The sequence below is a fragment of the Lepidothrix coronata genome, unplaced genomic scaffold (genome assembly GCF_001604755.1).
Source record: "Lepidothrix coronata isolate B3197 unplaced genomic scaffold, Lepidothrix_coronata-1.0 Scaffold74, whole genome shotgun sequence".
NCBI classification, from domain to species: domain Eukaryota; kingdom Metazoa; phylum Chordata; class Aves; order Passeriformes; family Pipridae; genus Lepidothrix; species Lepidothrix coronata.
In genome coordinates this window covers 60,478-74,443 of record NW_016690254.1, presented here as the reverse complement: position 1 = coordinate 74,443, position 13,966 = coordinate 60,478, and the positions used below count along the sequence as shown (strand labels likewise).

The 13,966-nt window shown below is 44.7% G+C and overlaps 1 protein-coding gene across 1 annotated transcript; it reads right to left on the bottom strand.

Annotated features, from left to right (window-relative positions):
* Nucleotides 1-319: 319 nt before the first annotated feature.
* INSIG1 (insulin induced gene 1) lies at nucleotides 320-10,966 on the bottom strand. The gene is made up of 6 exons (XM_017819404.1): nucleotides 10,917-10,966; nucleotides 10,184-10,638; nucleotides 7,376-7,500; nucleotides 6,546-6,712; nucleotides 5,980-6,079; nucleotides 320-2,754 (listed from the first exon to the last, which is right to left on the bottom strand). Exons 2-6 carry the CDS (start codon nucleotides 10,620-10,622, stop codon nucleotides 2,725-2,727), a joined length of 861 nt encoding a protein of 286 aa, XP_017674893.1. The 5' UTR covers nucleotides 10,623-10,638; nucleotides 10,917-10,966; the 3' UTR covers nucleotides 320-2,724.
* Between the last annotated feature and the right edge of the window lie 3,000 nt (nucleotides 10,967-13,966).

Sequence of the window (13,966 nt, the reverse complement as noted above, 5' to 3'; positions counted from 1 at the left end):
AGACACTTCAGTGCAGCAAAATTAAAGAGTTTTGGTCTAAATTTGGAAGCTGCTGTTAGAATTTCTTAGCCTTTTCAGCTGTGCTTACTCATTCTTAGCTTGCACTCACATTTTAGTAACCACTGCTGCAGATAACCAAACCACAAAAGGAATGTGCATGTTTACCCTGCCCCCTCTATATTTTGTTTCAGATTATGAATTTCAGCATTTTGGAAGACAATGGTTGTAAGATTCTGTATTTTAAGTCACATAACCATAACACACTTATGCTGCTTTCCTGGTACAATAGCAAGACTGTTTTTCTCCTCAACTGTACAACCCAGGCTGAAGTTAATCTTGGCAAGTTCAGTTTAGGATTCTTTTTTTTTTTTTTTTAAACCACTGCATATGCATGACTGAATATTTGTTATGCAACCATAACAACTGTCCTTTTCAAGAAAGATTCCTGCATAATGTGAGCACAGAGAATCCAAGGCAAACATGACTTGATCGTAAAACTTTAATAGTAAAAAAAGTGTAAAACCAAACACACCGCTGAAAACTTATCAGTAAGAATGAGAATATAAGTGTTCAAATTCAGAATAGTGCAAGTTTTCTTCACTCCCCTCCCCACCTCTTCCAAACTTAAATCACTTTGGTTAAGATACTCAGAAGTGTTGGCAAAAAATGAACTTTTGACTTACATTTTTGGCTGCATTATTTCGACCATACACAGATTTAGTTTCAGTTTTTAGAAATAAATCTTAAATACTTCTCTATTAATCAAATATCCATAGAGATCACTGTCATCTTTACTTACATCTGGTTTTATAACATTTTGAGATTGGTTTAAAGGTGGTTACAAAACTGTCTCCCCAGCAGGTAGCATACTTCTTAAACAGTTGAGCTGAACCTGTCCTGATCTGGGGACCTAATTTCTTCAGGTACTTCTATAAAATTTGATGATTTATGTTTTGAACATTTGAGGAAGGATCTTAGACCAACTCAATTACTCTTGATTTACACCAAAGCAAGATTAGAATTAGGGTATGCTCTGTAGTATAGAGTTTGTGCTAAATTTTTCCTGCAAGCATTCCCTTAGAAGAGTGAAAACAGCCAGAGCAGCTATCTGGCCTTGACATCTGTTTTGATGGTTCAGTCTTTAACTGATGCCTCTAACTATAACTGAAGCCATGTAAGATTGGAAAAGAACACAAAAAAAATTGCATAATACAAAAAGGCAAATCCATAAAAGTTTACAAGTACAACATAAACACAAAATTGGAGTATTTCTATAAATTTGGGTTCAATGTAAGATACAACAAAACTAGCTTTACTAGTTAAATAAATTATTGCTCCATTTGACTCCATGCAGCATTGAAATGAACTCAGAACCCTTTTCTCTTTAATCTCTCATAAGAAATGATCGATATTGAAGAGAACATGAGGCTCAGACTTACTGTACATTGCACTTCAACTTTTAAGACCTAATACTTGCTACTTAGGTCTCCTGTGGTCTAAGCTATCAAATGAATACGTTGTGCTCACCAGAACTATGTATTAAGAAACACCAAATGTTTAATGTAGTGACATAAGCACTTTTTGTTTTTTAAGAAGGCAATCACAGATTGCAAGTTCTATAGGGTTGTATAAAAACAAGCAGTGATCTCTTTCAGAAACTGAACTGAGAAAACAAGCTGTTTGCTATTTTTCACATACGGTTTAAATCACATTTTTTAGGCCCAATTCTGTTTCCAATCGTTTCAGTCAAAACCCTGACTCAGACTGAAGATCAAGGACAGCTCTAGGAGGAAATGGCAAATCGAACAGTTGGGGGTCACACAATGACACGCAGTGCATGTTTTTTCAGTGACACCAGACATTTGAGATACCCAAGACCTCCTTTGGTGAGATACTGAAGTATGTGTCTAATATTAAGCAGGAGTACTCAAACACACTTAGATATCTTACTGAGTAAGGGCCAGAACTTGATTCTTGCAAATCTAACTGCAAGCTTCAGAAATAATGAAATTTCCAGTCGGAATCTCCTGATAAAAGTTCACGTTTGAACAAGATTGTCTCCTGTGTTCACCCATCGTACTGAAGTAATTTAGAAATTCCAAACTAAGACTTCCAACCTTTCATTCCTCCAACCCTCTCCACTGTCAAAGACAGAAACTTAATGCAGCATTACAAGTAAGGGCATGATTCCTTCATAAGACTCCTAAAAGCATTAGTGCAGTGCCTTTAATCTGTTTTGATCACTCTTATTTTTAAACAACCCTATTTTTTAAAGATTTGGATAAATACTATTCCTATTAAACCATACTTCATCATTGTTAAGCACCATCGATCTACTTCCTTTGGGCACTGATACAAGAGCTTGTAATTAAATTTCAGTTTCAAGGCTTTAAAATACGGCAGCTGATTCAATAACTTACATTGGAATCTAATACTTGGAAAACTGCCACTTAGCCCGAACAGTTGTATGCAACTTGGTGTTAAACTCTTCCAGAGAACAGCCATATGCAAATGCTTACGTGGTAAATCAGGGTAAGATTTCAAGATAAGCAGTTAATTTCACTTGGCTATTCTAAGAGTGGATTAATATTTTTTTTTCCACAAGTCATTTGTGCAGTGAGCCCATAAAGAGATTATTTTTTCTAAATAATCTTCAGTTTTAAACAGGAACACATCTTTGTAATGTTGCTTTCACGCTGGCACCGTGCTCTCTTCTTCAAAGATTTAGTCATTGTGTGGTTTCTCTGGAATACCCTATGGATAAAAAAATATCAAACACATATTATGTTTTAATGCCATCTGGTAAGTGACTACATTATGCAGTATTTTCAATTATTAAATGGTCAACTAACTTCACTTAAATTGACAATGACCTAGACATGGCTTCTTATAAAAGCTCAACAAGGATGTGCTCTTTAACTGTGGACAAAAAAAAAAAGTCACTATGGGTGTTTGTCATCTCAGTGCATCTGAAAAACCCATCTACCAATTGCACTGCTTTTTATAAGACTTTGTTATCTTTCCTCTCTATCTCAGTTTATTTATTAGCAGAAGGTACACAGTGCTTCACTTACTGGACATTAATTCAGTTTTAACAGCCCTTTTCTTTTTTAAACTGTCTTCAAGTGTAAGTTACATTATTTTCCAATCAAAATCTGGTATCAGAGACTTACTCATTTCCTCCTAAGTCCCTTTTCTAGTATGAAACCCCGTAGTGTATGTCAGTGTGAGGAATTTACCCAACTTTTCTTTAAAACAAAGCTTGTAACATGTTCTTCTCTTTCTAAGGTCAAAATGCAAATGTATTTGCAAGTACTGAATGCATTCTCAGTCCTGCAGCCTCCAGCACTAGCAAACAATACATATTTGTGAGGTCCCAGTTCTGAATACGACCCTAGCTCGCCAGATGCCAAGAATGATGGTTACAACTCAAAATGAAGTGCTGCCATCCATTTAACCCAGCTGATGAGCACTGACTGAGCAACTTTAGGTGTAATAATCAGCAGACAGAGCTGATGGCAGCAGCAGCAGCAGCACTTTCATGTCTTCCTTTGCTATAAAAGCTATTACAAGGAAGCTTTGGATTTCATCCTCAAGCTGATAGCAAAAAACCCCAACAAAACAAACAGCCCCCAAAAGTCTCTGCTACCAGCAGGTTTGCTTAAAGGTTACACTGCACTTCATAGTACATGTGAGCTCACTTGAAATCCAGTGACTGAAAAGCAGCAAGCATCTCCCAGTTACTGTCTATCAGCATGGGAGGAGACGTCTCAGGGACACTTCTAATTTTACTTTCAATTTCTGTTCTAACTGCAAAAGCTAAACAGGGGCTGAGGAAGAAGCAAGGTAACTTTACTCCACTAATTTCCACGGGTGCCACCTTCTCCTCTAGACAGGCCCAGAAAATATCTGCTGTTTGATCAGCAACTGTCACAGGCAGCAAACAGCTCAGGGGCCACAGGAGAATACAGCTACAGAAATAACTGCTTTATTCAAGTATGGTTTAAAAAATGCTATATTCCATCTTCTTGCCACATCCACAATGACAAAATAGACTGATGCTTTTCAGTTCTCTCTATAGAAGAAAGATGTGGTTGACTGAGTTTTAGACTCTACTTTAGAAGTCGAATTCTTTGATTTCCAGCACTGAATGCTTGCAGAAATTTTCCTATGAAAATGTTGGGCTTCACCAAGTTCTTCCAGACTAAGTAACAGTAGTGTAAATCACAGTAAAGGGACTTCCAGATAACCAGAATAAAAACCTTTGCCTTGCCAACTTCCCTCTTTCTTTATAAGAAAGATGACAAGACCGACAGGAAAGCTGCAGGCTGCAGCCAGTGTGATTTTAACTACATTCAGGTGAGATGCCAGGTGAAAAGAAGTCAAAAAAAAAAAAAAAGGAGTTCCATGTGCCTGAATTTATTTTAGCTCTTACTCCTTTCAGGACCCCTTCTTTGCTTTCTAACAGAAGCAGCAGAGCCAATGGAAGCACTGCATATGCCCATGTGAAATATAGAGCTGCAGCATAAAACAGACTATAATTTTATTTTGAGACTCTGCTGCAATAGCAAAGCTTCAATAGAATTAAATTAATATATGTTTTTCACTTGATATGAGAGGCAAATTTAAAAAGAGAAATTATACCCTCTTTCCCCCCCATACATGTAGTCCTAAGAAAAAAAAAGTGCAGGTAGTTTGCACCAGTGGGATTTGAAGGGGCAGTAGTGAGCTGGTGTTTTAAAGAACCTCAGAGCAAACCAAATTGACTGTGAAGTTAAGATGGTGACCACAGTCCCAGGAAATCTGTAGCTTGACACCAAGTCCTCATGAAAGAAAAACCTCAAGGAGTAGATTTTGCCCATGCCTTTTTCTTTTCCTTAAGCAGCCTTTTCTACGAGAGGTTACTGTGGGTTTAGTGTAAATGAGAATCAATACTAAAGAAATCGATATTTAATGTTAGCCAGGGCTGGTCAGGGAATGTGACTCTTGCCCAGCTTGTCTGCAGGCCTGTCCCTCTGAAGTGTCCAGTTCAGACCATCCACACTAGAAGTACATCAGCAGCCATCCACTGGGTCAGCCAGGCCAGGCAGAAGGGAGAGAAAGACAGCTAATTTTAGACTAATATTTTTACTCGCTCATGGCTCTGTCCCAAAAAGCAGCTCTCCCCCTTACTAAGCAGTTCAGAGACTAGTATTTCAGGAACTCCCAAGTCTACAGATGCCCTTCCTGCATTAAAAATTGAAGCCACCTAAACCACAGCAGCCTTAGAAAAGTTAAACACTTGAAGGATATTTTCCAGGATACAGGACTTGTGTAGCAAAGAAGACAGAAGTTAAATCAATGCAATATTAATTATTACTATCCATCAGTGTCAGAACACTTTTCACAACCAAGCCTTAGACTGATGGGCAAACACACAGCCAGGTTGACTCTTCAGTATGCCACAAGGAAATAATTACTTAAGAACCTAGCAAACAAGATAGTAATTTATACTATCCCATATATAGAGTGATACTTTAACTACATCTTAAGTGACCAGCAACAGAATATTTGATTATAGAGTGGTGGAACTGGATGCCATATAGAGACATTTCCTTTCATTTACGTAACAAAAATAATTTAGTACATAAATAATTAGAGAAAATCCATCTGTGCCCCAGTTTTCTAGCTACCTTAGATGTTAATTCTAAGTACTGATGGAACAGGAGCGATTATCAGCAGAAGCCATGTACTGATTCCAATCTTAATTAGGCTGTTACTGGAAAAAGTTAAATAAAACAGATACTCAACCACTTACTAAGACAATACCTACTCTACTGGCAACACAGGTTGTCTGCTTACAGTTCAGCTCTTAAAAATACATCTATTTAACTCTGTCAGTCTGTGAGTCATACCCTTAAAGGCATAGTTTATTCTTGGACTAACAACAATGGAAGATATTTAGATTGTTAAAGAAACTACTAATTATACAGTAATTACCATAGCCAGCTGGCGTCCTATGTTTCCTACAGTCACACCTCCTGAGAAAAATATACACGGAAGCCAAGAACGGATGTAAAGAAAATCTGGGGATGTATACCTAGTAAACAAAAGGAAATAAGTTAGAGAAAAGTGATTTTCATCACCTTACACACTGTTAATAAGATGCTATAGAATTCTCTCACTGGGCTGAAACAAAAAGGCAGTAACAGAGAAAAGGAAGCAAGGAGACCAAATTAAGTCTGTTAAGTTTGTAAGATTCTAAACCTCCATGTCCTGATCAGCAAAGCTTAGAAATTCACTCTTCTGAGAGCCAGTAGAAGTTCAGTTTGCTGAGCTGTTACCATTTCAACATACATCCCAATTTGTCTGCTCCCCACCTCCCACCCCCAGTTCCCAATCTTATCATCTGGAATAACTGGACAATTAGCAGCCTTAGACAAACAAAATGTCTAATAACAATAATGATGTGCCAAATATGTTAATAACTAACTTCCAGTGCATGTGCACCCACGTTTCTACCTAAGATATGAGAGTAAAAACAGTATTTTAGAAGTATAACTTACTGATAGACACCATTATATACAAGGAACTGGGTTATCAGGGTTGCTACAAAGGCTATTGTAATTCCAAGCCCGAGACCACTTCTGGAACGATCAAATGTCCACCAAAGACCCAGTGATAAGGCTGCCAGAGTCAGGGACAGCTGGACGTTGTTTGCAAAGTCTAGTTTCTGGAAAAAGATGTTAAGGACAATCTTTTGAAGTCTGCAGACATCCTGCTGCTGACACTGATCAAGGGAGAACTCAAACTGAAAGTGAGCATGATTCTCTGTCTTTAAATACAATATATTTAGGATTTGGTTTTCAGACCTGCCAAGCAATTATAGTTCTTGACTTTGACTGGATCGTGAATGCAAAGTCAACATCAATTTTTGTCACACTGAGCATCTAAAGAATATACTATATAATAATATATTTAACTTTTATGGATTTTTGTCTCAAGTAATTCGGCTTTATGTTTTCTGCTCAGACAATCACAACACAAGAACACTTTTACTGAGTGCTTCTCACTAGTACATTACCAATTAATTGTGTTAACTATTAGATGCAGGCAACAAACAGATTAAAATAACACAACTTACACTGTTATGCTTGTAGTTAAACCAGACATACCATAATGTCCATCCCTCTCCCCTCCCAGAACTCCCACCAACTACTTTAAATGAACTGTGCAGTACTTTAAATGAGCTTACAGTAATTACTGCAGTGTACAGCAGGTCTGACAGAACTTTGCCAGTAGCAGCACCATCCTTACCTTTGTAATTCCCCCAGACACTGTTTCATGACAACAGACTAAGCCCATGGAGCAACAATGTACACTGTCTCAAGGATACAGCACTGGCGTGGTTGATGCCAACGAAAACCGCGATGCACCGCATGACACTGGCCCACTCCCTCTTGAATTTGTGTGGCTCCCCGAGGTGGCTGTCAATGCAGGGGTACAGCAGGCCAACGACAGCTGCAAGAGAAGCAACACTACTTGCACTAACTGTTATACAATGGTTACTCCAATGTTATCAAATATTAGCTCGGCAAATAAGCGCCTGAGAAAGCCGTGAGCTGCTTATCACACTACTGTAAGCATGATGAATAAAATACAATTATTACCCTCACTTTCTACTTTAGAAAAGAAAAACCATCCAGTGTTAAGGTTTCCGACTTGAAGCAATTTTTCTCCAAAGAGATTTATCATTTGACATCCCAAGCAAATGCTTGTACCAATAAAAACCAAAGCATAACAAAAGCTTAATTACAGCGAGGACTGGAATATGTGTTCATTGCTCACGTGCAGGGCAGACAGTTTTATGAACATGACTCATTAGCTGTGAATCAGGCCCTGAATTAAATATTTGCCTGGACTTAAAAAAGTTTCTCGGCAGAGCTGCTTTCTCTCCTTCTGCTGGGCTGTAAGTCTGCCTGTGCTTCTGTCCATGCCACATGAATTTTGATACCAAACAGATGCAGAGCTGAACTTAAAGAAGCACCTGCCATCAGTTGTATTTATGTCACGGAAAAATAACTACTCATACTCGCACAAAGTTTGTATCATCATATAGCATTTTCTCAGCCTTATCAGCCTGAAAATTGGTTGCAGAAGAAAAACATAGGCTAGTGTTAGCTCAGTTGCTATCACAAACACTAGAGGAGCTCCATTCTTCCAAGACTTGCAAGTCTTGTTGCCAACTCCAGGGTTAGACATGATGCTTTTATCGTGTGTTAACTCCTATGTTTATTCATCTCCTTTCCTACCCTCTTTTTTTTAATCCCTTAAACTCCTAAGAGGAATAACTTCTATGTTAAGAAGGCTACAAAACATACTATTCCAAGACAGACATATGATCTAATGCTGACACAGTTTCATTATTCTGATGCCAGCTACCAGGACTTTTGCCTTATGATAACAGCTAAATTCCAAAGTTTAATCCAACTGTGACAGGACTATGAGAACTCTCACTGGAGCATATTCCACAGCATCCCTTTTATTACACAGTTTATCATTCATTCAAGTTTACAGTTTATCATTCTTACTCCCTTACTATGTGATACACATAAACATCACATGACAACGTCACTGCATTAAAATAAAAGTCAGCCATGCAAGAGTTGTTTAAAGTACTTTCAATGCAAGTTAAAAACTATCACAGTGTCCTAAAACTTAACTCATTTTTAATCCTTCAACCCTTTGTCAAAGCCTCGTTTTGACACGGCTGGGAGGGGGTTATGAACACTAATCCACCAGGTAAGTGCCCACTGCTGCTACAACTGCAGCGTAGCCCAGGTCTTCCGTGGGATTTTGCCCAGCGGTGGGTAAGGGTGGGCAGGGGGCAGAAGGGAGCAGGGGACAGGCAGGTGACAGGGGCTTGTGACAGGGAGAGTGGGCAAGGGACAGGGGCTGTGGGCAGGCAGGTGACAGGCAGGTGGCAGAGGAAAGGCAGGTGACTGGGGCAGTGGGCAAGGGGCAGGTGACAGGCATCAGGGAAGGGGCAGGTTGGTGACAGGGGACAAGTCGATTGGGAAGGGAGCAGACAAAGGACAGGCTGGTGACAGGCAGGTGGCAGAGAACAGGCAGAGGACGGGGCAGAGGAAAGGCAGGGGACAGGAGCACCAGGCGGGGGAAAAACAGGTGACTGGGTAATCAGGCAAGAGGCAGGCAGGTGACTGAGGCAGTGGGCAAAAGGCAGTGGACAGGCAAGTGACAGGGCTGGTGACAGGGGCACCAGGCAAGGGGCAGGCCGGTGACAGAACAGGCAGGGGACAAGGGCAGGGGAGAGGCCGGGGACAGGAGCATCGAGCAGGGGAAAGGCAGGGGACTGGGGCATCAGGGAAGGTGACAGGGCCAGTGGGAAAGGGGCAGTGGACAGGTAGGTGACTGGGGCAGCGGGAAAGGGGCAGTGGACAGGTAGGTGACGGGACAGGTGACTGGGGCAGGGACATCAGGCAAGGGGCAGGCCGCTGACAGGCCGGTGACCGGGGGCAGCGAGGGGCAGACAAGGGACAGGCAGGTGACAGGGGCCAGTGACAGAGGCGAGGCCGGTGACAGGGTGGGAGCAGGCCGGTGACAGGGTGGGAGCAGGCCGCTGACAGGCCGCTGACAGGCCGGTGACAGGCCCGGCCCGCGCGCCCCACACGTGACTTCCTTGTTTTGGGCCCGGCCCGTGGCCAGTTCGCGCGCGCAGCCAATGGCGCGCGCCGCCCGCCGCTCACCAGTTCCGCGGCAGCCAATGGGCGGCGGGGGGCGGGGCCGCCGAGGGCGCTCGCGCCCGGCGCGGGGCGGGGGCAGCGCGGGAAATCCCGCGGCCGGTCCCGGTGTTGGTCCCGGTGTCGGTCCCGCACCCCGGCCCCGAGCCCCCCTCCCCGCGCTTCCCGCCGGGAAGAACGCGCCTTGCCCACGCTCAGAGAGCACCGGCTCAGAAAGATAGCCTTGGGACGCGCGGAAAGGCGCGGGCGGCTCTCGCGCGTGGATAAAGCGGGGCGCGCATCCTTTCCAAAAAGCCTGAGTTCGCATCGCTTGCCGCGCGATGGAAGCGCTTGGGGTCCAACGCGCGCACGGGTCACGCGTTAAGCCCCATCGCCACTTCTCCGCCACGGGATGAGGAAAAAGAGAGAGAGAAAAAAATCACCCGTGGAGGTCAGCAACTCACCCGCTGCTGTGCCGCAGCACGGGGGCACCCACCAGGCGGAGGAGAAGAGTGTGGAAATCACTTCGTCAGGGAACAGAGTCACATTGCGCTGGATCTGCAGCAAGTTCAGCACCAGGGCCATGAAAGCACCCACGACGAATAGCACCACGCTTCTCTGCACCAGGTGCTGACTCCAGTTCAAGGTGCTGCTGCTGCTGCTGCTGCTGCCGCTGCTGCTGCTGCCGCTGCTGCTGGTGGTGCTGGTGGTGCTGCTGGCGCTGGAGGTGCTGGGGCTGCGAGCTCCGCGACCCACCATCGCTAGCGAGGGGCTGGACACAGAGGAGCTCAGCATCTCGCCCACCTTGGCGGCCAGTCCCGCTGCCGTGCCCCCCAGCTGGGTCCTGTGCCTTCCCCTGGCAGTGCAGGAACAGCTCCAGGCGCAGCTCTCCAACCTAGGCATTGGCTTCACCGGGGTCCTGAAAACACAACGCACAGGCACACGCTAGTAAAGCCCCCAAACAACGGGTCAGGCCGGCGCCTCCTCCAGCACTCACCGAGCTCCAGAGAGGATGCGGGGTGACCTGACACAGCCGAGCGGCCCCGAGGCTGCACTGCCTCGGCCCCACGGGAGGACAGGGCCACGGACCCCCGCTGCCCCTGTCCCGCGGGGAAGGGTTTCGCTTCCCTCCCCGGGCCCGTCAAACCTCAGCACCCGCGCCCATCCTCTCCCTCCGGGGCCGCGGGTACCGCTCACCTCAGGGAAGGGGCTGCGCGGCCGCTGCTCCGCCGCCTCCCTGCCGGCCGCCCGCCGCCGGCCCGCGCCCCGGGGGAGGTTTATAAGCGCCGAGCCGCGGATGTCACGTTACCCGCCGCCGACCTACCCGCGGCCGGAGGCAGCGCCGGTCCCGCCGCTCCGCTCGGCGCCGCCGCCCCGCCCGTGCCCTCCCCGCCGGGCGGGGCGATCGCGGGGCGCGGGAGCCGCCGCGCCAGCCCCGGGCGGCCGCGGCCCGGCTCGGGTGAGGCGGCGCAGCCAATGGAGCCCGGGCGGATGATATGACGTGCGGGACACACCACCCGCCTCCCGGCACGGCCCCAGCTCGCCCGCTCCGCCCGCACCGCGCCGGGGACACCGCGCGGCACCGTCCGTGCCCGCGGGGCCGCGGCCGGAGCGCGCCGCCTCCTCTGGGTGATGGAGAGATGGGAGATGCTGGTGGCGGTGAAGGAGAATGTGTCACTCAATCGTAGAATCGTCAAGGTTGGAGGAGATCTTTAAGGTCATCGAGTCCAACCGTCAACCCTGCGCCCCTACTGTGATCCCTAAACCACTAAACCACATCACTCAAATGCCTCTTTGAACACCTCCAGAGGTGGTGACTTCACCACCTCCCTGGACGACCTATTCCAATGCCAGATCGCCCTGATTTTTCCCCCCCCTTAATATCTAATCTGAATTTCCCATGTCTTGCTTTAAGGCCATGTCAGTGGCCCTTGCAGTCCAGCCCTCGTCTGCTCGCCCAGTCCACTGCTTGTCCCCTTGGGTGACGGCACTTAGCCACGGGGAAGGTTGAAGATCTCTGCTGCAGCGTCTCCTGAAGATGAAGGGATCAGTGATCCCTGTCATCACTCTAAAATGATGGTGTAAGGGGATCCCACCAAGCCCGTGACTGTGTATAAAGATGGTGCCAAACCCAGACACTGCATCAGCAACCAGCCATGGAGTGCCTGGCAGATCCCAGACTCCTGACTGTTCCCTGACAGCCTGAGCAGCTGCTCTGCTGAGACCAGCAAAGCCCGGGTCATGATCCTCCCAGACTAAAATCATGAAAAAACAGTTAAATGTGAGTTTACTCTCTAGACTCCACAAGGGCATGAGAAGTGGCTGAGCAGAGATCATTAACTGTGAGCTGTACATCATGTTAGAGTTCAGCACCAAAAGTTGAGCACATGGAGCAGGACTCAACTGCCAGGCTTCCTATTTAAGACTCCTGTTCTCCAGGACATGTTGGAGGCTGGCGTATGCAGTAGGAATAACTGGATTTCTTGTTTAATTAGTTGGCCTCAATGGAGTCAGCAGGTCTTCTCTTCACATGAGGTATGCGCTCTTTGCACTTGGAAGGAATATAGGACCCAATGGCTTCCCAAGCAATGACACTGAGTATTCAAGAATAGTTGTTAGCCATGCCCATGATGGGCAGAATGATGGTCCAAGAAAATTCAGACCATCAGTATTCAATGGTGGTTCAAGGATGGTTCCAGTTGTCTTTCATCAACGTGTTAAACGTAGCAAATAAAAAATGCGAAATCAATTAGAGATACGGAAAGAGGCAGGTCTTCTCTGTATATCATAAAGAGTAAAATGAATCTGGGATATGTCTATCCCCTCTGATCTCCGCTCATTTTTAGCTGAGATGCAAAGAGTTGGCATAGCTCACTCTGCTGAGCATTGTGCCTTTGAAAAAGTTACTCCTCTGTCTTGGTGATGGACAAATTGTTAGTGCCACTGCCAGAAGTGAGAGATGATGCCAACTGGGGTCAACCCAGCCCTTTCTCACAGACTTTACTGCTCAACCAACATATATATGTCCTCTGTACGTGGAATTGTAAATGTTCAGTTTCCACTGCTGTTTAGTGTACTGAAACAGCTTTTGGTCTTAGTTTCATATGCTAAAATTGTTTGAATTCTTCTGTCGGATTTTTTAAGACTTAATTTTTTTTCCTGACCCAGTGGACCTGCACTATAAGTTTGAGTTAACTATTTTCAGGTAAAACAGTCTTAATATATTGTCAGCTTTTTATGGGTTCCTCTGCAGAAACATTGTATTCGTTCCAGGAAATCACATACACACTTCCCTTCATGGCAACTGTGTTCGAGCTTTGAATTGACACAGGCAATTTATCTGCTAAGCAACACCTTCAGCAAACTCTATATAAGAGCTAGAACTCATTCCCTGGGAAATTTTCTTTCTCGGTGAATCACTTTGAGATTTATCAACAGGACTGTGGATCTGAGATAAAACAATCCATCTCTGTAGGAAATCTCTTTCTGGACTTGGCCTATGGGAAACAAATATAATTCATCCTTGCTTGTGCTACATCTCTACTTTATTTAAAAAAATATTTTTCTGTATTTAAATTTTCCCCCTGAATCTTACCCATATTCTCAGTGTCTGGGCAGAGTTTACATTCCCTTGTGCTATGTCTGCTAGTTTTCTTTCCTGAAAGAACCTCTTAAGCATTGTTTTTTATCCTGTGTTTTTCCTTTCCTTGTGGGTATGTCTCTTTTGCATTACTTCCTGCAGCATATTTTATTCATTTTTTTTAATATTCATGATATCATGTGGTGGTGCCCTTCTTTCTTCCTGGCTTCTTTCAGACAGCAGAGACCAACTTCTGAGAGCGTAAAACTTGCTGTGGCTTTGCTAAAACCAGCTGAATCAATACAAATCTACGCTAGTTGAGAAACTGGCCCTAAGCATGTTTTCCCTGAAATTAGCTACTTAGAATAAAGGTTAAATGCCCCTTATGTTCGTGTTGCTTTACAGTTCTATTGCTTTACCTTTCTCTTTAGAATCCTAAAGAAGGTTAGGCCTCTGCATGCTTTGATTAATGCCTGAAATTTTATGTTTAACAGTTATTTCTGGAAAGACACACTCACGTGTCTCTGTAAGATTAATGACATCGTTATTTTTATCTCATCCCTTAGCAAAGGCAGCAGAATCTCTAAGTACTCAGCATTGCTACTCATTACATAAATAAATAATTTCACCTGTTCTTTCACACTTTCTGTATTAAACTCTGTGATGT

Coding starts and splice junctions, on each gene's coding strand:
- INSIG1 (XM_017819404.1), bottom strand. CDS start 10,622: ATGCCTAGGTTGGAGAGCTGCGCCTGGAGCTGTTCCTGCACTGCCAGG. Junction 7,501..10,183: donor GTGCTGCGGCACAGCAGCGG/GTGAGTTGCTGA, acceptor CTTCTCTTGCAG/CTGTCGTTGGCCTGCTGTAC. Junction 6,713..7,375: donor GCATCAACCACGCCAGTGCT/GTATCCTTGAGA, acceptor ATCTTTTTCCAG/AAACTAGACTTTGCAAACAA.